This window comes from Hippopotamus amphibius, chromosome 1, assembly GCF_030028045.1.
Source record: "Hippopotamus amphibius kiboko isolate mHipAmp2 chromosome 1, mHipAmp2.hap2, whole genome shotgun sequence".
Lineage (NCBI taxonomy): Eukaryota > Metazoa > Chordata > Mammalia > Artiodactyla > Hippopotamidae > Hippopotamus > Hippopotamus amphibius.
Genome location: NC_080186.1, coordinates 217948821 through 217975784, shown reverse-complemented (window position 1 = coordinate 217975784; position 26964 = coordinate 217948821). Strand labels below are relative to the sequence as shown.

Genomic DNA, 26964 nt, shown 5'->3' with positions numbered 1-26964 from the left:
CCACAACGAAAAGTAGCCCCTGCTTGGTGCAACTAGACAAAGCCCGTGTGCAGCAACGAAGACCCAACACAGCCAATCAATCAACTTATTAAAAAAAAAGTAATGAATTAAAACTAAAGATTAAGGGACTTCCCTGGTGGCGCAGTGGTTAAGAATCCAGCTGCCAATGCAGAGGACACAGGTTTGATCCCTGGTCTGGGAAGCAACTAAGCCTGTGTGCCACAACTACTGAGCCTATGTGCCACAACTACTGAAGCCTGTGTTCTAGGGCCTGCGTGCTACAACCACTGAAGCCCCTGCGCCTAGAACCCATGTTCTGCAACAAGAGAAGCCACCGCAATGAGAAGCCCACACACTGCGACACAGAGAAGCCCATAACTAGAAAAAGCCTGCATGCAACAACAAAGACCCAATGCAGCCAAAAACCAGACCAAATCAAACCAAACCAAACCACTACCACCAAAAAAACCCTAAAGGTTAAGTGTAAGCCCCATAAAGTTAATTCTTGTTCTCTACTATGATCTTAATAAAAAGGCTAACCAAGGCATATTAGATTTTGAAGGACTGGTCAATATACTGGGGTTTGGGGTTAATTTAGAAACATTTTTCTGGTTACTGTTACTTCAATACTAAAACCAATGTCAGAAGAAACTATAAGAATTATTGGAAGGTAAATGTTCTCAACAATTTAATCATGACTACAGGTGATATTTCTAACTATATGCTTAGGTAAACAATACTTAAATAATTTTATTTTTGAATGTGTAGTTTTTTTTAAATCAAAAAACTTTTTAATAAGTATGAATTTGAACTTATATGAAAAAGCCATTACAGTTCTGCCTTCCTAAGTCAGGGACTTAGGGTATTTAAATTAACTTTGTAATTATGGATTCAAATAAGACTGCAGAAAATCAGGTCTCAAACACAGTCCAAAACATTAGAAAATGGTTATAACAGCAAGTGTTTTAATGCAAAATCAGTCATCTACAAAACTAGAGTATTCGCACACAGAAGAATGCATGGAATCAGCATTTAACACACTAAGGTCCTGGGAGTTAATCCAGCTCTGGTAGATTACTGGGGCAAGACACTCAAGGACATACCCCCAGGTAACCACAAGACCAGCCTGCTTTATGCTCTGAGAAGGAAAAATGCTTATCTGATGTTATTCAACGGGCCTTATCTGATTTCAATGATCCTGTTTAATTTTATCAGAATAAACATAAACCCAAACATTGGAACCAATATTAGACCTTCAATATCCTTTAGATTATAATCCATTGTGAGGCAAACTGAACTCAGAAATGTCTTTTACTCAAGTCTACCAAGCTTGCCTCTAATGGCTGTGCATCTGAGATGGAGAAAGCAGAGACGCCACTTTAAAAAACTTGCCTCTTTGACAAAATCAGAGGATGTTTAATAACTATCTGTGTCAAACAATAATTTTTTAGATCCTCTTTTGAATAAAACCCTGGTGATTAAGAAATCAAAGATTCTCCATGGTAAAAACTCTTGATTATAAAATAAGGCTCAGGATGCAAAGCCACAAGATCAGGCACTACAAACACAGCTGTCTGCAGATTAGTGGTACACTACTACTGTACTGAGAGTCACCTTAAAGTGAAAAGGAGACACTTCCTAGGTGGCGCAGTGGTTAAGAATTCGCCTGCCAAGGCAGGGGACATGGGTTCGAGCCCTGCTCTGGGAAGATCCCACATCCGTGGAGCAACTAAATCCACGTGCCACAACTATTGAGCCCATGTGCCACAACTACTGGAGCCCACTTGCCTATAGCCCATGCTCCGCAACAAGAGAAGCCACCACAATGAAGAGCAGCCCACACTCAACGTAACTAGAGAAAGACCATGTGCAGCAATGAAGACCCAACACAGCCAATAAACAAATTAAATAAATTAATTTTTTAAAAAAGTGAAAAGGATTAGGACACTTCTATACCTTTTGTACACATCTTGAGACACAGGCGGAAATCATAGTTGTAGAGGTACCAGGATGAATTACCAATGAATGTACAGTAATTGCCACATCTTGAACTGGGGATCCAAGCAATGGTCCTAGGTAAGGGAGAAAAATTGTATTAGGACTCAGTATACAGTAAGGAGTAACCGAAATGTGTAAAGAGATAGGCAGAGAACTTCCAGTTTCCAGTTCTGCATGTAAGGAGCTCTGAAGTCATCAGTCTGTTGTAAATAATAAATAAAAAGCAACAGCTCTTATTGGATTGGTAAGAGAAGGGAGGACAAAGGGCAAACCACTGTCCCCAAGACTGGAGAGACAGCCGAGTGCAGGGAGTCACACCTGAGCTGTAACTGATGAACTGCTTGAGGCTCAGTGTGGCCAAGTCAGAGTTAAAAACTCCAGCAGGACCCAGTCTTGAGGGTGGAGAGGGGCACAATTTTGTGAGCTCAAACAGGTTCTCACAGTAAATATCAGAGATTCAGGGGGAGGGGAAAAGAATCCATTCTGAAACACTCCAAGGCGCTCTATTCTTAACAAGGCCTGCCCTCAGGGGAAACTAGTTAATCAGAGCCAAACCTGCAGGGATATTATTAGAGAGTAAATGACCTGAGGGAAGTACCCAATTCCAGTCTATTGCTAGCCACCCTGTCCCCGCTAAGGGGGGGGGTGAAAAAAACTGAGAAACACTTGTACAGCTCAGAGTCCAAAGGCACAGGCTGACTAGAAGACTGAGACCTAATCCCAGGACTACAGATGCTTCCCTGCCCCCACACCTCACCACATTACTACAGGCCCTTTTATAGCAGTTCCTCTTACCCAGTACATCACATGTGGCTATCAAGAAAAAATTATAAGGCATACTGAAAGACAAAAAGCACAATTTGAATACAGAGAGCAAGCATTAGAAACAGACATGGCAGGGATGTTGAATGATCAGACTGAGAATATAAACAACTATGATTAATATGCTGGGGCTCTAGTAGATAAAGTCAAGGGCATGGAAGAACAGATGGGCATGATAGCAGACAGAGAAGTCCTAAGAAAGAACCAAAAAGAAATGCTCCAGATCAAAAACACCGTAACAGAAAGGAAAAAGCCTACTGATGGGCTTAGATGGGATACCGCTGAGGAAGGAGTCTGGGTTAGAAGATGTATCAGTAGAAACCTCCAAAACTGAAAAGCAAAGTGAACAAAAGAATTGAAAAAAAACCGATAATATCCAAGGCTGTGGGACAACTATAAAGGTATGACATATGCATGATGGGAAGAGATAGGGAGAAAATACCACCAAAGTTAGATGAGAAGAATGAAATAATTTCTAATATTAGGAGGGATTAAATCGTTGAGTGTGATACTAACACATACTCTGATTTGAGCACCTTACCTTGAAGGCACGCACTGTGAACGCCATTTTCAATGGCCTCTCGTGAGGACTGTGAAAGGTCTTCAGCAACACTTGCTGCATACTCGATAACTGGCAGAAGAGATGATGTTTCCACTGGTTTAGCTTCCACTTCTACAGTCACAAGATGCCGTTTATCTCCTAAAGTTCTGTCTAAGGTATCTGTAAACAAATTGAATATATAGTACCTCAGAGATTTGTTGTAGAAAGATCTCAAGGTGCCCCAACTGGCAAAACTACAATCAACATGTTCAAGGTTTTCATGGAAGATAAAGTGGAAGAAAATATCAATGACACTCAGTACAAAAATGTCTACCACGAAAGCATCTGCTAAGATATGGGCACCAAGTGGGGAAAGCAGGGAGGGTTGGGGGGGGGAATGAATTGGGAGATTGGAATACCAAATTGTCACTCTAAATATATGAAGTTTACTGTGTGTTAACTGTATCTCAATAAAAGTTCTTAAAAAAAAAAAGAAAAAGAAAAAAAAAAAGAAAGCATCTGCTTCTGTGTTTACCAACATTAAAAACCTGCTCTGAAGATGTGGCATATATATACAATGGAATATTACTCAGCTATAAAAAGGGATGAGATGGAGCTATATGTAATGAGGTGGATAGAACTACAATCTGTCATACAGAGTGAAGTAAGTCAGAAAGAGAAGGACAAATATTGTATGCTAACTCACATATATGGAATCTAAAAATGGTACTGATGAACTCAGTGACAAGAACAAGGAAGCAGATACAGAGAATGGACTGGAGAACTCGAGGTATGGGAGGGGGCGGGGGGTGAAGGGGAAACTGAGACGAAGCGAGAGAGTAGCACAGACATATATATACTACCAACTGTAAAATAGTCAGTGGGAAGTTGTTGTATAACAAGGGGAGCCCAGCTCGAGGATGGAGGGTGCCTTGGAGGACTGGGGCGGGGGGGGTGGGGGGGACTTGAGGGGGGGTGGGTCGGGAAGGGGAGGGAATATGGGTATATGTGTGTGAAGGCAGATGATTGAACCTGGTGTACCCCCAAAAAATAAAAAATAAAAAAATTAAAAAAAAAAAAAAAAAAAGGAGTTAAAAAAAAAAAAAAAAAACCTGCTCTGAACCACCTATGAACATCGCTTTACTGTCAGGGTGTGTTGAGGCAGATGATCACACAAATTTTGATATGCAGATTACACTTTTAAACATTTCTTCTGTGATTGAAATTCATTTTTAAAAATTATTTATTGGCTGCACTGGGTCTTCGTTGCTGTGCACGGGCTTTCTTTAGTGGCAGCGAGTGGGGGCTACTCTCTGTTGCGGTGCGCTGGCTTCTCAATGTGGTCACTTGTCGCCAAGCACCAGCTCTAGGTGCTAGGGCTTCAGTAGTTGTGGCACACAGGCTTAGTTGCTCCACGGCATGTGGGATCTTCCTGGACCAGGGATCAAATCCATGTCCCCTGCATTGGCAGGTGGATCTTAACCACTGCGCCACCAGGGAAGTCCCTGAAATTCTTTTAAATATAAAATTTTTAATTGAAAGTAAAACATTTATTTTTTTAAGAACTTTTATTGAGATACAACTGACATACAATAAACTGCATATATTTAAAGTATACAATTTGATATTTTTTTCTTATTAGTAATGTATATATGGCAATCCCCATCTCCCAATTCATCCCACCCCAACCCCCCACTCCTGCTTTCCCCTCTTAGTGTCCATATGTTTGTTCTCCACATCTGTGTCTCTATTTCTGCCTTGCAAACTGGTTGATTTGTACCATTTTTCTATATTCTGCATATATGTGTTAATATACAATATTTGTTTTTCTCTTTCTGACACAAAAAGTAAAACATTTAGAGTACAAAAGGCTATCAAAAAAAAAAAGGCTATCTAATGAAAATTAAAAGGCTTTTAAATTAACCCTGCTAACCAACAAACTTCATACACTCTTCCAGCAATATTTAATGTTTATAATTCCTTTCCCAAAAAAATAGTGATTTGTAAAAGTGAAAATAGAATCCCGCCCTTTTGTCCCCTATTTCTTGAAGGCAAGACTCCAGCTTCCATGACCTTCTCTGAGTTCCAAAGGGCAGATCTGAACAGTTGCTAACCAAGGGAGAAGCAGTCAAGAAACCACTTGAGGCAGGGTTAAAGGGACCAGAGAAGCTCATCAAGATTAGGAGACCCAACCACCTGAGCCGAGATTAAGGGAGTGCAAGCCCTGCACACACCCTAATCTTAGCAGAGACCCCAGCTGTGAACCACTGTTGTAAAACCCCTCATCAAATCCTCCTTGGTTGGGACACATAGTGTTTCTCGAGGCAGGAGCCTGCTGTGTCCCCCTTTGTCTGGCAAAGTAATAAGGCTATCCTTTTCTACTTCACCCAAAACTCTGTCTCTGAGATTTGATTTGGCACCACCATACAGAGAAGCTGAGTTTTTGGCAACATCACCAATCTCCAACATTTTACTAAAACAAAACTATGCTGTATTTATGTGAGTGACCACGGAATGCAGTGACTTATGGCCCAAATTCAAAACTAAGAATTAATTATGCTCTATAATTCCTCTTCATAATTCCTTTTTAAACTAACTTTTATATTATGAAATATTTTATATTTAAAGATATATGCGTAAGCTAAAAACAAAATGAACATCCACGAAACCTAATACTGCTAAAGAAACAGAACATTACCAGTAACCTAGAAGCCTTCTGAAGAAACAACCATTATTGTGATGTTGTATTTAATCATTCACATGATTTTCTTCAAAGTTGTATCACAGATGCAGGTATTCCTAAACAATACAGTTTACCTCTGCTTTGTTTTGAATATGGTATTATATTGCATGTATTTGGCAACTTGCTTTTTTTTGCTTCACATTTGTGGGTCATCTGGGCTGAAACCTGGGGATGTAGTTCATTCTTTTTCACTGTTATGTAGTATTCCATTGTATGACCACAGTACAATTTATCCACTATCTCCACAAATATTTGGATTTTTTTCACCTGAAAGTTTTTTACAATGCTATTATGAAGGTTCTTATATCTGTCTCTCAATGTACATGTCTAATATTTTCTCTAAGGCATATACCTACTAGTGGAACCTCTGAGTAGTAAGGTCTGCAGATAGTCAACTTCATAAGACAGTTGCCAAACTATTTTCTTAGTGGTTATATAATCTACACTCCCACCAGAAGTTTTTGTAAAACCTTCCACTGCTCAACATCTTATCAACACTTGGCATTGTCAGATTTTCATTCCTGCCAATTTTGTTGGTGTAAAATGGTATCTTGTCCTTTTAACTTGCATGGTTCTAACCATTACTGAGACAGAATCTTTTAATAATAATGTTTACAGGACTTTGGGGTTATCCTCTTTTGTGAAAACCGTCTGTCTAGTCTTTTTTGCTCACTTTTCTACTTGGTTGGCTGTCATGTTTTTACTGATCTTTTGAAATTCTTTATATATTCTGGATACTAATCTATCAGTTTTATACAAAGCAAATATTTTCTCTCAGCTTTTGGCTTGTCTTTTTGCCTTCTTTATATTGTATTCAAATAAATTCTTAATTTCAATAACATCAAATTTAGTAATCTTTTAGTTCATAGTTTCAACCTTATCTGGTTAGTAAGACAATTCTCCTATAATGTTTTCCAAAAATTTGAAGGTTTCCCTTTCATAAAGTTTTGGAGTTTTCTTTTCTTTTTTGCATATATTAGCTTTTATTTATTCTTTTGTGCTCAAAGGGAGATTTTCCAACTCTTCTTTCATATTTAGGTTTTTAAATTCACCTGAAATTGACTTTTGTATACAGTATAATGTAGGAATCTAAATCTTTTTCTGTATGAATAATTATCCCAGGCCCATTTCTTGAATATCAGTCCACCTTTTCCCCCTGAGCTGCAATATCACTCTGATGTAAATCACATTTCCACATAGATATGAGTCTGTTTCTAGGCTTTCTGGTTTGTTCCACTGGTATATTTGTCTATTCCTAGCTTGATCAGTGTCATAATGACTATGGCTTTATAATAAGTTATATTAATGTCTGATACACTTTTTTTCCCAGAACTTTTACTGAGATATTAACTGACATACAATAAACTGCATATATTTAAAGTGTACAGTTTGATATTTTTTTATTAGTATATATATGGCAATCCCAATCTCTCAATTCATCCCACGCCAACCCCCCACCCCTGCTTTTCCCATTTAGTGTCCATATGTTTGTTCTCTACATCTGTGTCTCTATTTCTGCCTTGCAAACCGGTTGATCTGCACCATTTTTCTATATTCTGCACATATGCACTAATATATATTTATTTTTCTCTTTCTTACTTCACTCTATGACAGTCTCTAGGTCCATCCATGTCTCTACAAATGTCCCAATTTCGTTCCTTTTTATGGCTGAATAATATTCCATTGTATGTATGTATCACATCTTCTTTTTCCATCATGTTGATGGACATTTAGGTTGCTTTCATAAGCTGGCTATTGTAAATAGTGCTGCAATGAACACTGGGGTGCATGTGTCTTTTTGAATTATGGTTTTCTCTGGGTATATGCCCAGTAATGGGATTGCTGGGTCATATGGTAACTCTATTTTTAGCTTTTCAAGGAACCTCCATACTCTTCTCCATAGTGACTGTATCGATTTACATTCCCACCAACAATGTAAGAGCATTCCCTCTTCTCCACATCCTCTCCAGCATTTGTTTGCAGATTTTATGATGATGCCCATTCTAACTGGTGAGAGATGATACCTCATTGTAGTTTTGATTTGCATTTGTCTAATAATTAGTGATGTTGAGCAGCTTTTCATGTGCCTCTTGGCCATCTATATGTCTTCTTTGGAGAAATGCCTATTTAGGTCTTCTGCTCATTTTTTGACTGGGTTGTTTGTTTTTGTGATATTGAGCTGCACGAACTATTCATATATTTTGGAGATTAATCCTTTGTTGATTCGTTTGCAAATATTTTCTCCCATTCTGAGGATTGTCTTTTCGTCTTGTTTATAGTTTCCTTTGCTAGGCAAAAGCTTTTATAATGTCTGATACACTTCTTTGGGTAAAATTGGTATCTTCATGATATTTAGTATTCTTATCTATGAATAATAGGGTTTTCCATTTAATTTAGGTCTTCTTGAATGTCTGTACATTTTTATAATTTTCTAGATGTATACAAATGTAATCTGCTCCTCATCAGTGACATGTGATCATTAGTAATCTGACTGTCCAATCAAGGTGTGGTCTGGTTGCTGCAGCATCTGGTTACTAGTTTTTTACCTTGTAACTAACAAGCAATCTAGAGGGAGACACTTGAGGACCACGCAAATATGCTGCTCAACAATGTACTCAATATTAAGCATTCACCATAACTGCAAAATGATGATTTCCTATTCCAGCCCTCCTGCTCAGCATCTAACAGTCAGCACTTGGCATTTCAGTGTAAGGAAGAACAGAGTCTCCTCTTCTTGTTGATCCATTATTAGTGTGGACTCATGAATTTCAACTTTTCCTCAGTGGTCTACAATTATCATTCATAATTATTCTGGAGTTCAAATTAACCCAGATTTAGCCACTGGAGCCTCTTCAGGTTGGTACCTGTGTCCTTATGACTTATCCCCATCATTGTTTTGATCATTTCCTTTCTTTCTCAGATAACATGTTTCCTTGCCTGCTTATTTTTGATTGTCTCCTATTTCTTACTACCCCCTTTCTTATTTCTTCAAAAACAATACTTATTTTATACTCTGCATATGATAATTTCAGTATCAGAAGCCTCTGCTGCCCTGCCTGTGATGTTTATTGTTTCTACTGCCTTTTTTGCTCATTGTGCCTTTGCTCAAGGTTTTATGACTTTAAAACTTTTTTTTTTTTTAAATTGTGAGTTTATATTCCTTTGTGGGATTTTCTTTGAGGCCTGGAATGAGGATACATTTATCTAAAGAGGCCCTATGTTTGTTTTCCCCGGGTTCCTGCTATTATCAATCCATGAGCACTTTACATTAAATTCTTCTTGATTTGGAGTTTTTCAGATCACACTGGTTCTACGAATTTAGGCTGAAAATGCTATCAGAAGCCTGCAGTTACAGATTCTCCAAAATTTTGCCCCTTTGCCCTACAGTTAGTTAGACAAGTTTCCTTTTCTTCTTTTATGCAGAAGACTTTCCTCATTATTTCCATGAGGATGTGGCCCTCAAGTACTAGGTTAGACATGACCACAGAGTTAGCTAGTGGCTTAGGTGCTGACTTATTTTCCAAGAGTCCTGCCCCAGCTTCCTTTCTGACCTCTGGAAATTTCCATTAATTCTAACCATCTCAGGCATTAATTTAAAAGATGTTATTTATATTTTCCCAGCATTTTTAGTTTTTCCAGATACAAAGTCCAGAAAGAGAAACCATCATGTCATTTGCCCCTATATCCTGCTTAATTTTTTAAGTTTTAATGAAAAGTAACCACCTGGCTTTTTTTACAAATCACTGAGTTGCTTAAAAGTTCCTATGGGGCTTCCTAGGTGGTGCAGTGGTTAAGAATCCGCCTGACAATGCAGAGGTCACGGGTTCGATCCCAGCTCCAGGAAGATCCCACATGCCGCGGAGCAACTAAGCCCGTGTGCCAAAAAAAAAAAAAAAAAAAAAGTTCCTAGTTATCCTAAACATCTCTTTTTCTGTATTTTTTTCACAAACCTGTCCATGTTTTCTCCTTGGGGGGATAGGAATAATTGTCATGTTCTTTTGCTTAAGGGAACCAAATTGAAATTATCATATATAGAAAAATCATGAATTCTTACATTCTGGGAAGGAAATTTAAATACTGCACTTTCTCAAGAATACCATCAGCATAGGATTACCATATTTATTAAATAGTGGAAATTATTTTCCACTCCACTTTTCTTTTTTAAATTTTAAAATCATATCGCTTATTTTATTGAGATATAATTGACATACAGCACTGCAGGAGTTTAAGGTGCACAGCATAATGATTTAACTTACATAGATCATGAATTGATGACCACAATAAGTTAGTGAACATCCATCATCTCATATAGATACAACATTAAATAGAAGAAAAATTTTTTCCCTTGTGATGAGAACTCCTATCTCTCTTAACTTTCATTTATAACATACAGCAGTATTAATTATCTTTATCATGTTGTACATTACATCACTAGTACTTATTTATCTTATAACTGGAAGTTTGTACCTTTTGACTACCTTCATCTAATTCTACCTCCCCCATCCCCCACTTCCACTCACTTTATGGAGTAAAAATAACACACCAATTTCAAATTCTTATACTCATTCTGGTAGTGAGGATTGGCACGAGCTGTCTACTTCAATAGCTGATCCCACTGCACGCTTGCTTGACGAGTGGCTCAGCCAATACACGTAATAAATGAGTGGTAATGAAATAGAGCAGTGTCTAAAACAAACAAATTCTAAAAAACAAGAAAACACACACACTGGAAATTCCCTGGTGGTGCAGTGGTTAAGACTCCGCACTTCCAATGCAGGGGGCCCAGGTTCCATCCCTGGTCAGGGAACTAGATCCCACATGCATATCGCAACTAAGAGTTCACACGCTACCACTAAGGAGCCCACCTGCCACAACTGAGAAGTGGCACACCAAATAAATAAATGTTAAAAAGAAAAAAGAAAAGAAAAAAACCCCACACACATAAAACCTGTCTCCACTGATGGAAGACACTAGTGACTATGAACTCTACCTTAGGCAACTGAACTAAGACATTCAGAAAACAGATCCTGGAGAAAAAAAGAGCAACAGAAGCAGCAAGTTCTAAATGTTGTCTTTTTTACCTGTGGCACGAACTGAATTTAGGATGGTCTCTCGGTATGCCACCTGGAGGGGCCCTAGATAGGTTTCCAGTCCATACTCCCTCTTGATTCGGTCATGAATTATCTCAATATGTAACTCCCCCATGCCACAAAGGATAGTCTGGTTAAAAGGGGAAGAAACAAAGATCAAGGAAAAAGTTATGTTTGTCAAAATACTCATAAAGGTATATCAATATTTTTATTTTTCATTACTTACAAATTGAATTTCTTTTGTAATATTTTTTGGCTCCTACATCAAAATACTGCTTTTAACTTTTCTGATTGAAATAATAAATCAATTTAAAGTGAATCACTACACCAATCTCTTATTCTTTGATAGTTGAATTATCAGCTGGGTAAATGGCATCTAACTAGAACTACACTTCCCAACTACAAAGCTAAGTTCTGGCCAATGGAATATAAGTATAAATGATGTTGGCAACTTCTGGGTTATGTCTTCAAGGGTAAATAAAGCCCTTCTCTTAATGAAGATGTAGACAACTGTTTTGAAATGTGAATGAGGGCAACAACTTGTGAATGGGGGGAAGAACCCCTCCCCCAAATACTCCCAACCACATGGCTATTTCCCAACCATCCTGGGCACCTTACAGTTTTGTGAGCAGTTGAAACTTCCAAAGTAGCTTGGACCTTTATGTGACAGAGAAATTTTCTTCTTTGAACCAATGTTATTTTGGGTCCTTGTAGAACAGCCAAATTTGCATCAAAACCAATCAAAACTTTTTTTTTTTTAAAGCAACAATAGTTATTCCTAAAGAAGTTCTTTGTGTATAAGAGACTATAGTGCAAGGAATCCATATTTGCCCCATTTTACTCATGTACCATCTATGTAGTGAAGCATTAACTTTACCACAAAGAGAGATCTGGCCCTTGCCTTCAGCTACGGGGAAGTTATCTCTAGGCCAAGATGCTGCCTGATAAGAAGTGTTCTTGCTTGTCGGGGGCCTCTGTTCATCAGACAGTCTAACAATGTGATTTATGATGCAGGTTTTGGAATAGCAATACCCATTTACAACCTAGAGAGTAAATGTAGTAGCCCAAACCTACAGGAGGCACTAGAGATGAAATGTCAACCACACACGCAGTATGTGATTATGTCCTAATAAAAACTCTGGATACCGCAGGCTTGGTTGAGCTTCCCTGTTTGGGAATACTCTGTGCCAAGAGGATGGAGAAAGCTTTGCATTTAGAACTCTCCAAGACTTTGCTCTAGGTGTCTCTTCCTTTGGCTGGTTCTAATTTGTTTCCTTTCACTATAATAAAACTGTAATTGTGAGAAACAACAACAAAAAACTTTTTGGTGTGACTGCTATACTTTAATATAAAGTTAAAGAAGTAAATTATTTCAAAAAAAGCCAGTTGTAGAATAATACAAATAGAATGACTTGTATATCTGTACATAAATATTTGGAAATATAAATACTGTGCTTTATAACATAGCACAGCAGAAAAATGGATGTCTGGAAAACTGTGAAAGGCTATTCACCAAGTTTTCACAGTGATTAGCTGGTGTAGAACAGGATAGAGAGATTGAAAGGGAGACTTCAATTCTTTACTTTGTGCACTTAGGGCTCTATTTCCTCCCACATTGTTAGACTGTAACCTAACACTTCTCACCCATTTTATGTGTGTTATCATCATTAAAAGTATACCTTTGCATCCTCCCTTTAGTAAGCTGCTTCTATAAGTTTTAGCATAAGAGGCTCAAGATTTTATCTTGGGGTTGAACCTTATTTCAAAATTTCACAAAAGGCTATCTTCTGGAAGGCAGAAATTTTGGAAAGTAGTTTATATAAGTAAGGTATAATCATACTGAGGAATTAAGAAGAATTCAGCTTGACAGTCAAAATAACAATCAGAAATTTATATTATGAGAGAACCAAAAAAGAAGGCTTTTTCTTTCAGGGGCATAGACCAACTGATGTTTTAGATATATGCACTTAAACACTCTCTCTCACATACACAAATGTTATTATTGAAAGATTTTGGGGATTAAATAATAATATACATACTTGTCCAGAGTCAGGATCTAGCTTCACTTTCAAACTGGGATCTTCACGCTGAAGGCATTTCAATGCATGATCCAAATCTAGAGAATAAACAATAACTGTTTTTACATTGCTTCTTTTTTTTTTTTTAAGATAAGGTACTATACATTCTATAGAGAATAAAACAAGGTGACAAGATAGTGATGGGAGGTTACTTGAGATTGAGTGACCTGGGAAGACCTGTCCAAGATGATTTAGATAAAGACACAAACCAAAACGAATAGTGTTGTAAGTAAAATCCTGAAGAAAAAGAATTCCAGATAGAGGAAATGGCTGTGCAAGGAATGGTTTCTTTTGGAGAAACAAGAAGGCTAGCGTAGCTGGATACTGGTGGACAAAAGGAAGAGTAGCATCAGATGAGGAGGGAGATGTGTGACAGGGATCACATCATGTAAGGTTTTGAAGGCCATGGTGAAGAGTTTTCATTTGCACTGGGAAGCCACTGAAGGGTTTTAAATGGCACAGTAACATCATCTGATTATGTTCTGCAAAGGTTACGAAACTGACAAGCAAAAAAGCTTTCAGAAACACCTATGATAATAAGAAATTGGCAAAAGGAAGCTAAACTACATTATGAATAAAGAGACGCTAATGTGATCACTCTATGATGAATTATCACACCAAAGAGGCAATAAGAATACAGATGACCCTTGAACAACATGGGTTTGATGTGGGTCTTCTTATGTGCTGATGCAGATAGGGAGGATCCAATTATAGGGAGGGCCGACTATAAGTTATACTGGGATTTTCAACTGTGTGGAGGGTTGGGGCCCCAAACCCCACCCTGTTGTTCAACGGTCAACTGTATATTATTTGCATTAAATATGCCATCTAAAGTAAAGTGATACTTTAATACAATCAATTAACTGATATGCACATACTCCCTCTTTAGACATGCACTGTCCAAATGGTAGCCACAACCCATCTGTACAAGGTATTACTAGTCTGAATTAACATGTGCTGTAAGTGTAAAATTCATATCAGATTTCAAGGGCTTCACACAGGATTAAAAAAAAAAGTAAAATATCTCAATAATTTTTATACTGATTATTTATGTTGAAATGATAATATTTTGATATAATGAGTTAAGTAAAATATATTATTAAATTAATTTTGCCATTTTAACTTTCTTTAAATGTGGTCATAATGAAGTTTTAAGAAGTGGGGTAGAAAGACTGGAGCTTGGGTGCCTGATGACATCATGGAGTCACCCTTGAACCCCTGGGCTACCAATTCAAGGCATATTCTACAAGAGAAAGAATTAAACTTTTGTCATTAAAGCAACTGCTACTTGGGGGTTTTCTGCTCTATGTAACCAAATCTAACAAGAAATGATACAGCTGGTATCATGAGCTGACTACATACTATACTAAGGAGTTTTGGTTTGTGCTATAAGTAACGAGAAGCCACTGAACTTTGCCGAGCCAATATGCTAAAGAACAACTATTTAACACTCAAAAAGGTCAAATGACATTAAACATAGTATATATAAATATCTTCACTGAGTTCTAAAGGTTAAGCCAGAAAACAAGGAAAAGTTGGTTTTTATAAATGGTTATGAATTGGTTACTATCTAATCTAATATGCTGGAAAAACAGTCCTAAGGTCAATTACTTAGAATCCCATAGACAGCACCACAAGAACAAGATATAAGGAAGAACATAAGAGAAAAATGGTGAAGCTGAAAGAAAAAAATGAAAAGAGTTTGTAAAAATCAAAACATCTTAAATTAAAAAACTAGACCAATCATAGGAAATACCAATAAATGCTGATAAAACTGAACTCAATGACATAAGAAACCTTTTGAGGTTAAAATGTAAGTATTTTATCTAAACTATCAGAGCACTAATTAATTGATGCACCAAGGTTATTTGTACCTGGCTGCTTAGCCATTGAAGGAGGTTCTATGGTACAGAAGAAAACAGGTTCTGGAATCTCCACCCCAGCCAATAAAAGCCTCTCTGCTTCATTGCTTTGTCTATGCTTCTTTTCTCCCTCCCTTTCGGCTCGACGAGATGCAGCTAACGCGCTGGACTTGGATGAGACAATGGTGTCTCCAGTGGCAGTCTGCAAGCAAAGAAGATGCCTTGGGATAAAGCAGGCTGTAGGCAAGCACTCAGCTTCTACCAGGAACCACAAAAACCAAAGAAAAATTTTAATGTAGCACTTTCTCTTCTTTAGAACTTAAAGACAGACAAATTTCACTGAGCTCATTATAACTTTGCATTGGTAAAGCTAATTTAACTTGCAGAAGAATTCTATCCAAAATACTACTGTAATAAATTCTAACAAAACACACATTTAAAATTCAGTTGGCAAAACAAACATCTCTGAACAAAAGAGACAAAAGAAAAAGAGACAAAAGAACAAGAGACAAAAATCCTTGCCCCTACAGAGGCTTCATTGGCAAGAGAACGTCACTTTTTACCTGATCGTTTATAAAGTTAGATTAAATTATCTGCAATAATCAAGATAGGAAAAGAAACCAATGAGAATAACATTATTTTATATAAACTTAAAACATAAGTATACATCCATAAATAGTGTATTTATTTTACTTGGATTTGAACTTTGTATGAATACAATCCATATAGTTTATAGTCTTCTGTAATCTAGGTTTTTTTGTATTACATGTTTGAGATTCAACCATGTTGATGAATATACTACAATATTCATTATTCTAATACTGGTAGCTTTTGGATTGTTTATGGGTTTCTGTTACTACGAAATACCTACTTTTTAAAAAAAATTTTTTCTAATTTTTATTTTTGTCTGCGTCAGGTCTTAATTGCGGCACGTGGGATCTTTGTTGTGGCACGCTGGCTTCTCTCTAGTTGTGGTGCTTCTACTTGTGGCGTGCAGGTTTTTCTTCTCTAGTTGTGGCTCTCGGGCTCCAGGGCGTGTGGGCTCTGTGGTTGTGGCGCGGGCTTAGTTGCCCCACCGCATGTGGGATCTTAGTTCCCTGACCAGAGATCAACCCCGCATCCCCTGCACTGCAGGATGGATTCTTTACCGCTGGACCACCAGGGAAGTCCCCAAAATACCTACTTTTAATTAAACATTTAAGCTATGATTTCCTAGAGAAACCATTTGGTCACTTACGTGTTTAAGCCCAACAGTCAAAGCAATGTTACCAGCAGTCAGTGAAGGGATTTCTATATGCTGGTCAGCAAATGGCAAAAGCAGACGACTTATTCTCTCCCTGTAAAACCATGATTTATATTAGTAAAAGTACATTTCAAGAAATGAGTGAAGTTTTAGAAAATAACCTAGGCTTCTACTTACGTGCAGTTTCCATTAATATTATGGATGGCCAGTTGAGGTTTTATCATGCCTGAGTAAATGCGCAGAAAAACCAGTGGGCCTCGCTGCTTGTCATGGAGAACTTTAAATGCCAGGGCACATAAGTCACCCTTATACCACTGCCTATAAAATTAAGAAGTTCCAGAAAAGCCTTTAAAATACACTTCTTGTATATCTATAAAGATCAGAATCACTGCACAAACTTAACCCGGATGTCCTGCAAAGATTCCTCATTTCTTCTAGTTTTAGTTACCGAGGCCAATTAAATAATGTTTATGTACCTCTCTTCCTCCACTGGACTAAATTATTTATTGGAGATCTTACCATTAATTCCTCAAAACTAAAAACAATGGATTCCCTTCCAGATATTACTTCTATTAGCAAATAATTCTTGCCTAGACTTCCCTCCTCAAAAAACACGCCTGGGAACATCACACCACTTCTTAAAACCCCATACAGGGTAAACAAATGGGGACTTTCCAATTATTGCTCTCACTCTCTCCTCTCACTTTTTCTTCAGCTGCATAACCATATAAATTCTATACGATAAACTTGAACTTGCTTACACAGCCAACACTTAAAGAATGATGTCCTTAAATTGGGGTTCACTGATAGGTTTCAGAAAGTTTGAATCCCTCTCAAATTGCCAAATTTTGTGCACAGGTATTTTTTCTGAGGAAGAAGCTCCATATTTTCATTAGTTTCAAAGGAGTCCATGATTCAAAGTAGGTTAGACACTTCTATTATTGAACTTCTCTAATCTTATTCCTATTCCCTCCAAATTTTAATATTATTTAACAAATCCTTATATAGAGAGTTGATCATATACTAGGCACTGTTCTATGTGCTTTATAAACATTAGCTCATTTGATTCCTGTAACAATCCTATGAGATCAGTCCTATTCTCTGCATTTTACAGAGGAGAGGCTGAGCAACTTAGAAGACGTGAGATTTAAATCCAGGCAGTGCACAGTCCATGCCCATCATCACGGCACCATAATGCCCCTCCAACTGAGAGTCTCAGGTCCTGGTTAACAGCATTAAAGTCCACCTCTGTCTGCCATTTCACACAAAACTCACTCAGATTTTAGAGGATTTATCACCAAGGACAAAGCTGTTAGGGACAAGAGGAATAAAACAATGGACCTTTCCTTACAGTCACAAATTATTTTGAGCTTATGAAACATCCTGAAATCCAGAATAGACATAAATATATCCATAGAATATTTATCAAATACCCCCAGTATACTACTTTTCTTTTTTTTTTTCTTAAACTAAGATGGCAGGGTCAACACTCATACTTTTACACAGCAAAAAGCCACACGTTCTTAGCTCCATCTGTAAACACAGCAGGTTACAAGAGATGATGACAAATACACCTTTCCAGTAAAAATTACTACGGCTCTATATTATTTAGAATAACATTCTTCACCAATGTTATTCAAAAACTGTGATTCAACTAATCTCTGTGAAACAAGACCTATTTGTCTACCTGTCTTTTCGAGGCTATGAGATATGCACTTGCATACTTACAGAAATTCATAGTTGCGTTCTTCAGGTGAAGGTAAGTACATAGTGATCGCATCCAACAAGGGCTGGACCCCTTTGTTTTTCAGGGCACTTCCACAAAGCACAGGTACTGCTGTCTGAGCCAGTGTTACTCTGTGTATTGCAGTTTGTAGCTATAAAGCAGAGATATAATTAAGTGTTTCATGTGTAGTATTCTGGTCTCAGCCAAAATATCCCAGAATTAGATGCCTTCCCTAACCACCCATGTAAAAATATCACTCCTCAGCATACTTCCATCATTCTTTATGGCCTTATTCTTCTTTATTTTTCACTGTAAATAACATTAATCACTACCTAGTACATTAGATATATACTTATTAGTTGTCTGTCTCCCCATCCACTAGAATATAAAATCTATATAAGCATTATGGTAAGTCCCATAAAAATACCACTAAATCACCAAAAATTGGAAAAGTGCTTAAAATAAAGTAGGTGCATAAAAATATTTCTTGAATAAGTGAATTAATATACTTGTGATTTAACCTTGATGGTCTAGTAGAAGAAGTAGTTAGAACTTAGAAATATAAATGAGTTACAATTTCTTCAAATGAATTAAATCCACACTAAATGAAATCCAAAGGAAAATGAGGTATCAAAGTAGAAACAATTTTTAAAAGACCTCAAAAACCAAGAAAAGCTCAGGTGTGCTTGCAAGCTATTGCTAAGAGAAATGGTGGGTAAATTTCATTTTAGATTATAAGTTCTTTCAAAGCAGAAATCATGTTATATGACTATAGGGCATAATAAACATCACATTTAAGTATACAAATACTAAACAAGAAAAAAATTCAAACTTACAGCATTTTATTCAAAAGAAAAAAATAATTTTCCCACCTCTAACTTCGAATGTTCAAAATTAATTTATATATCTTCTTTTTCTTTAATTCTTTGCATGAAAAATAACCAAGTGAATTTGCTGGGCTCATCTTGGGGACCATTTAAAACATATTGCTGGACTCCCCCCAGAGTAATATGGCATTAAAATCTAGGAGAAGACTTCCCTGGTGGCGCAGTGGTTAAGAATCCACCTACCAATGCAGGGGACACGGGTTCAATCCCTGGTCCAGGAAGATCCCACATGCCATGGTGCAACGAAGCCTGTGCGCCACAACTATTGAGACTGCGCTCTAGAGCCTGTGAGCCACAACTACTGAAGCTCGCGTGCCCTAGAGCCCATGTTCCGCAACAAGAGAAACCACTGCAATGAGAAGCCCACACACTGCAACAGAGTAGACCCCATTCTCCGCAACTAGAGAAAGCCTGCACGTAGTAATGAAGACCCGATTCAGCCAATAAAAACAAAAAACAAAAAACAAAAAACAAAACAATACGCAACGAAAAAACAACCCCCCGCCCCACCAAAAAAAAAAAAGCAAAACAAAAAAATAAAACATATTGCTGGGACTTCCCTGGTGGTTCAGTGGATAAGACTGCGCTCCCAATACAGGGGGCGTGGGTTCGACCACTGGTTGGGGAACTAGATCCCACATGCATGCTGCAACTAAGAGTTCGCATGCCACAACTGAGGAGCCTGTGTGCTGCAACTAAGACCCAAGTGCAACCAAATAAATAAGTAAATAAATAATTTAAAAATATATATATATATTACCAGTTAAAAATACTTTTCATGGGGGAAGGTTCCTGGCAGAAAAAAACCAAAAACGCCTTGAATAAATCTGTCATAATTCAAATTCTATCAGTATTTTACTGGCCTATTCTCTGGTTTAATGTATTTCAGAAGAAAACCAAAAAAAAAAAAAAAAAAAGGGAAGACCTGGAGTAAGTTTCCACTAACAATTAAAACAGATGCAGAAAAAATGTTCTGAGAAAAATGACCATTATAGTAGTCTGAAAGACCAGTAAATTAAAAAAAAAAAAAATTTCTATCTGGGATTTCCCCAATGCTACTTAGTGGAATGACCACAATGAAGAGAAAAGGATGCAGTGAATGAACAATGTTCTCTAATTTTTAAGTGTTCTCCTAATTTTTAACACCGCATTTTCTAATGATATGCAAAGTTAATAAAAAACAACACCTACAACAGAGGAATCAAACCACATCCGATTAATATAACTTGGTCAAAGTAAATCAATAATAAAATTTACCTTTTCAGCTGGTAGCAAATCAAAATTCTCACTAAATTCTCCTAAAACCAAGTCAGCAAATTCATCATCCAAATCTGCAACCTGTAAAGAGAGGCTTTAGTTCTATAACTTGCATTCACCATCACAACTATTAACGTAAGTCTACACACCATAAACACCCATTACGCAAATGTTTCAAGACGGCTACGTGACCTAACTTATCCAGGCCAAGGAACTCCTCACAACTTCTAACGAGATAAAAGAGTTTTTCCTTCAAAGGAAAGGAAATTGAAAATTGAAGATATGCTCTCATGAGTTTTCTAAACTCATGGGAAGCAAGAGCCAGATAAAGCACCTCAATAAAGTACTGCTAGTCAGAGTGCTCAAGAGAAAGAAAAGAAAATCCACAATTTATAGCCAACGAAAATATATACAATGGATTGCGGTTTTTAAATAGACTTGGGGGCCTTAGTTCATAAAAAAAATTTTCATTTGGTAATCCTCTAATATTTTGAATGTTCACCAGATCTCCTAAGACAGTCAAAGTACAAGAACTGATCTTGTTTATAATCCTTCACTGAGGGAATAAATTTGAGGGGGTCATGGTATCATTTCAATAATAAAAATGTAATTATCTAATTCATGTTCATTTCATAACCACCTGCCTGTATGACACAGGAGAATTCAGCTGACAATAAAACTAACATGAGTTTCAAAAGTTCATAGTAGTACAAGGGAGCAAAACATTTAAGTGTGTGAGAAAAAAACACTTGTAACAGCTAGCTATAGCAGAAATGCACCCAACCACCTTTCCAAAAAGCAGCAAATGTGATGGTTAAGCACAGCTTCTGGAGTCAAACTGTCTAGAAATGGCTCCACTACTTACAAACTTGTTCAAGAAAACTTTGGTGAAGTTATGTCTCCTCTCTGTCTTAGTTACTCTTGGAGATAATACTAGTACTTATCCCATGGGTCTACTGTGAAGTTTAAACAACCAATTCAAATTATGCTTCCAGAACATACGGTAAGTATATACTGTTTTCATCACTGTTCACCTTTAGAACACAGGAAGTTGATTCTAGTCCACAATAATTTTATTCTCTAATTTAAAAAAATTTTTAACTGTGATAAAATATGAAAAACATAAAATTGCCATCTTACCCATTTCTAAGTGAACAATTTAGTAGTGTTAAGTATATTTCACACTGTTGTAAAACCAGTCCCCAGAACTTTTTCATGTTATAAAACCAAAACTCTATACCCATGAAACAACTCTTCCTCATTCTCCCCTACCCCTGGCTCCTGGTAACTATCACTCTACTTCCTGTCTCTATAAAGTTGAGGACTCTGGATACTTCATAAGTGAAATTCCACATATTTATCTTTTTGTGATTGGCTTATTTCAATTAGCATAATGCCCTCAAAGTTCTTCTACGTTGTAGCATATGTCAGAATTTCCTTCCTTATTAAGGCCAAATAGTATTCCACTGTATGTACACAGCACATTTTGTTTATCCACTCACCTGCTGATGAATACTTGGGTTGCTTCCACTTTTTGGCTATTGTGAATAATGTTGCTATGAAGAAGGATGTGCAAATAGTTCTTCAAGACCCTGCTTTCAATTCTTTTGGATATATACCCAGAAGTAGAATTGCTAAATCATACGGTAATTCTATTTTTAATTTTCTAAGGAACCACAATACTGTTTTCCACAGCAGTTGCCCCATTTTCATTCCTACCAATAGCGCACAAGTTACAATTTCTCCCTCTCCTTGCTAACACTTATTTTCCGGGTTTTTTTTTTTTTGATAGTAGCTATCCTAGCAGGTGTGATGTGGTGTTATTCTCAAACTCTATACATACGTATGTATTCCTTGTGATGAGTACTTTATTACTATCTACTGATAATCTCAAATTTTCTTTATTTTCATCATATATAGCACGTGCTGGAATAATATGAGAGATACATGCAAGTGTATGTTGGCTTCTCAACTAGATTACAAAATCCTCCTTAGGTTTATTCTGATAGTTCTTTTGTATAAGACAAAACACCTCAAAGGGTAACCAGTTACGTACCCAATTACTGATGAATAAAGATCAATTTCACTCATATTCTTTTTTATGTGCCCTATCCCAAATTAGAGAGTAGAGCAAAACAGGTAAGAGCTCTAGCTCTATAAACTGAGACAGACCTGGGTTCAGATTCCAGCTCTGCTCTTTACTAGCTATATGACTTATTTAAGCATTCTAAGCCTCTGTTTCCTTACCCATAAAATAGGAATAGTATAGGTTGTTGTGAGGATTAAGTAATGTATGCAAAATACTTAAGCTATATCATAGTAGGTCCTCATTATCCAATAATAAAAATAACAATGATTATTACATTGATGATAAAACTGATTACTATATATCATAATGGAAAATAATTACTTCAAAGATAACTTCATACAAAAGATGAATGAAAAATTAATGATGAAAGGCTCTAGTTTGACCAGTTTAATTTACAAGTGAAAAAAAATCAGAAGGTTCAGACTCATGCTTTTCTCTTCCATAAGAATTTATTTAAGGTATGGCTTATTTACTGCTCTATACACTAACAATATAAATATTATAAACATTAAAAATCTTACTTTTTCTATTAAAATTTTGAGGGTAGATGAGGTTCAGTTACAGATACACTATAAAGTTGTTTTAAATTTTCCTAAATAATTTGACAGCTGCTAATGTAAAGGATGGACATACTCTTTGACCTAGCAATTCCACTCCTAGATTTCCAAATTCTTGCAATGTGTGCAGAGATACACACCAAGATGTTCACAGCAACACTGTAACAGCAAAAAAGAAGGAACAACCTCAAGTCCATCCACAGAAGAGACAATAAACTGTGGGATAATCATATACTGGAACACTAGAAGAATGAAAATGAATGAAGTATGACCACACATAACACATGAATGACTCTCTAACATAATGTTGAACAATGTAATAAAATACAAACAGTATCATTTCATTTAAGTAAAATTCAAAAACATGGAAAACTAGGTATGTATCTGTAGTAAACTATCAAGTAAAGCAAATGAAAGATAAACACTGCAATCAAGACAGTGGGGGTGGAGGGGTAGATGATTAGTGGAAGGGAGAGAGAAGAACAGGAAGTAGCACAAGGAGATTCAAGATTATTGCTAACATTCTATTTCCTAAGCTGGGCGGTGATTACGCTGGCATTTGTATTGTACTTTACATATTCCATATCTAATTTTAGATGAAATTTCACAATATTTTTTAAAGTTTCTCAATATTTATGCATTTTTAAAACTCAAAGTATTTATTTTACTTGTTCAATTAAGGCATTCCTTGCTTCTGTTGTCTCCTTCAATAATTTAGGATCACTCATTTCCAAGAGGGGTTTTCTCTCAAAGTCTTTTCCATCATCTGAATTGGGATTCCAAAGAAGTTTTTCTTTACTTACTACATCCACCACTCCCTTGAAAGTTTTGCCTTCACCAACTGGTAACTATAAGTCAGAGAGAGATTAAAATTTCATTAAATGAGAGATTAAAATTTTATTAAATGATCATTACAAGTCAATTAGAACTTCACTGGTGATAAAATTTATCTTTCCCTACTCCCCCCCATCCCCCCAATGTCTCTTATCATTATTACCATAATCTACACCTACTTCTTTTCTTATTTTTATTTTTTAAGAACTTTTATTGAGATACAGTTAACAGACAATAAACAGCATATATTTAGAGTGTAAAATTTGGTATCCCAATCTCCTAATTCATTCCCCCCCAACCCTCCCCGCTTTCCCCACTTGGTGTCCATAAGTTTGTTCTCTACAACTGTGTCTCTATTTCTGCCTTGAGTTTCCTCTTTCATAGTTGTTAGCATTTGCCTTATGTATTGAGGTGCTCCTATGTTGGGTGCACATATATTTATAATTGTCATCTCCTCTTCTTGGATGGATCCCTTGATCTTTATGTAATGTCCTTTCTTGTCTCTTGTTACATTTTTTATTTTAAAGTCTATTTTATCTGATGTGACTATTGCTACTCCAGCTTTCTTTTGATTTCCATTTGCATGGAATATCTTTTTCCATCTCCTCACTTTCAGTCTGTATGTGTCCCTAGGTCTGAAGTGGGTCTCTTGTAGACAGCATATATATGGGTCTTGTTTTTGTATCCATTCAGCCAGTCTGTGTCTTTTGGTTGATGCACTTAGTCCATTTACATTCAAGGTAATTATCGATATGTATGTTCCTAGTACCATTTTCTTAATTGTTTTGTTGCTGTTTTTGTAGGTCCTTTTCTTCTCTTATGTTTCCCACTTAGAGAAGCTCCTTTAGCATTTGTTGTAGGGCTGGTTTGGTGGTGCTATATTCTCTTAGCTGTTGCTTGTCTGTAAAGCTTTTGATTTCTCCGTTGAATCTGAATGAGATCCTTGCTGGGCAGAGTATTCTTGGTTGTAGCTTCTTCCCTTTCATCACTTTAAATATATCATGCTGCTCCCTTCTGGCTTGCAGAGTTTCTGGCTGAGAAATCAGCTACTAACCTTATGGGAGTTCCCTTGTATGTTATTTGTTGTTTTTCCCTTGTTGCTTTTAATAACTTTTCTCTGTCTTTAATTTTTGTCAATTTGACTACTATATGTCTTGGCGTGTTTCTCCTTGGGTTTATCCTGCTTGGGACTCTCTGCGCTTCCTGGACTTTGGTGGCTATTTCCTTTCCCATGTTAGGGAAGTTTTCAACTATAATCTCTTCCAGGAGATTATATTTTCTCGGGTCCTTTCTCTCTCTCGTCTCCTTCTGGGACCCCTATAATGCGAATGTTGGTGCGTTTAACATTGTCCCAGAGGTCTCTTAGGCTGTCTTCAGTTCTTTTCATTCTTTATTCTTTTCCGAATCAGTGATGATCACCATTCTGTCTTCCAGGTCACTTATTTGCCCTTCTGCCTCAGTTAATCTGCTATTGGTTCCTTCTAGTGTATTTTTCATTTCCATTATTGTGTTGCATATCTCTGTTTGTTTGCTCTTTAATTCTTCTAGGTCTTTGGTAAACTTTTCCATCTTTGCATCCAGTCTTTTTTCAAAGTCCTGGATCATCTTCACCATCATTATTCTGAATTCTTTTTCTGGAAGAGTGCCTAACTCCTCTTCATTTAGTTGTTTTTCTGGGGTTTTATCCTGTCCCTTCATCTGGTACAAAGTCGTCTGCTTTTTCATCTTCTCTGTCTTTCTGTGGCTGCGGTTTTCAGTTCCACAAGACGAAATACTGCTGATACTGCTTGATACTGCTGTCTGCCCTCTTGTGGAGGAAGCGATCTAGGAGGCTCGTGCGTGCTTCCTGATGGGAGGGACTGATGGTGGGTAGGGCTGGGTGGGCGCAGCTCAGTAAGACTTTAATCTGCTTGTCTGCCAGTGGGTGGGGCTGTGTTCCCACCTTGTTGGCTGTTTGGCCTGAGGCTACCTAGCACTGGAGCTTACAGGCTCTTTGGTGGGGCTAATGGCAGACTCTGGGAGGGCTAACACCAGTGAGCACTTCCCAGAACCCCTGCCACCAGTGCCCATCTCCTCAGTGAGCCACAGCTGCCCCCCACCTCTACAGGCAACCCTCCAACACCAGCAGGTAGGTCTGGTTCAGTCTCCTATGGGGTCACTGCTCCTTCCCCCTGGGTCCTGGTGAGCACACTTTTTTGTGTGCCCTCCAAGAGTGCAGTCTCTATTTCCTCCAGTCCTGTGGAGGTCCTGCAATCAAAACCCACTGGCTTTCAAAGTCTGATTCTCTGGGGTTTCCTCCTCCCATTGCTGGACTCCCAGGTTGGGAAGCCTGAGGTGGGGCTCAGAAACCTCACTTTAGTGGGTGGACTTCTGCAGTATAACTGTTCTCCAGTTTGTGAGTCACCCACCCAGCATTTATGGGATTTGATTTTAATGCGATTGCGCCCCTCCTACCATCTCATTGTGGCTTCTCCTTTGTCTCTGGATGTGGGGTGTCTTTTTTGGTGAATTTCAGTGTCTTTCTGTCGATAACTGTTCAGCAGTTAGTTGTAATTCTGGTGCTCTTGCAAGAGGGAGTGAGGGCACGTCCTCCTACTCTGCCACCTTGATCCTATCTCTCAATCTACACCTAATTCTATATATACTCTAACTTCTTCCAAAAGGATTTGAGATAGCTTCAAAATATATATAACATGCCACAATAATATAAACTGATGAGGACACTGAGAAGGATCTGTTCATATTAATAAACCACATATTAATCAACCAACCTGTAAAAGCAAAGGCTTTGCCTTCAACTTCTCCCTGATGCTTTCAACTGCATAGTTAAAACTGTACAAAGTAAAATAATTTGAAAAGTTAAGGTTCTTAAAACAGGATTTAAGAATGTTCTCTAAAATTATAACCCTAAATTATTCCTAACATTCACCATGTAACAATTTTCCAGAGGACAACATATTGTCTAATCCTCTATTGTTAATTTCAGATAACAGTGATTGAGTATCTTCCATAATTCAGCTACACAGGTATTTAGGGTATTATTATTATTGTGAGCTTCATTTAACTAAAGTTTGAGATTAAGGTTAAATGAATTGATCAAGGTCACACATAATTAACTGGAGTTAAAATTCAAACTCAAGATTTGTGATTACAAGTCAAAGATTCTTCTAACAACTACATTTGTTATCACACATGGCTGCCCACTTTCTTCCAAGAGCCAGCCTAATCTTTCTATAA

At 37.2% G+C, this 26964-nt stretch overlaps 1 protein-coding gene across 6 annotated transcripts in view; it reads right to left on the bottom strand.

Annotated features, from left to right (window-relative positions):
• Positions 1 to 26964, bottom strand: part of GFM2 (GTP dependent ribosome recycling factor mitochondrial 2) — a 72575-nt gene that overhangs the window by 21902 nt on the left and 23709 nt on the right. For 5 of the 6 annotated variants that reach the window (XM_057741044.1, XM_057741020.1, XM_057741030.1 and 2 more), the window contains 11 exons: positions 26499 to 26559; positions 23562 to 23741; positions 20248 to 20328; positions 18106 to 18254; positions 16555 to 16695; positions 16372 to 16471; positions 15147 to 15336; positions 13234 to 13310; positions 11186 to 11324; positions 3362 to 3541; positions 1957 to 2072 (listed from right to left, as the gene is read on the bottom strand). In XM_057741044.1, coding sequence (XP_057597027.1) covers positions 1957 to 2072; positions 3362 to 3541; positions 11186 to 11324; positions 13234 to 13310; positions 15147 to 15336; positions 16372 to 16471; positions 16555 to 16695; positions 18106 to 18254; positions 20248 to 20328; positions 23562 to 23741; positions 26499 to 26559 — 1414 coding nt within the window. The remainder of the gene's footprint in view (positions 1 to 1956; positions 2073 to 3361; positions 3542 to 11185; positions 11325 to 13233; positions 13311 to 15146; positions 15337 to 16371; positions 16472 to 16554; positions 16696 to 18105; positions 18255 to 20247; positions 20329 to 23561; positions 23742 to 26498; positions 26560 to 26964) is intronic. The other variant, XM_057741051.1, reaches the window with a different exon arrangement.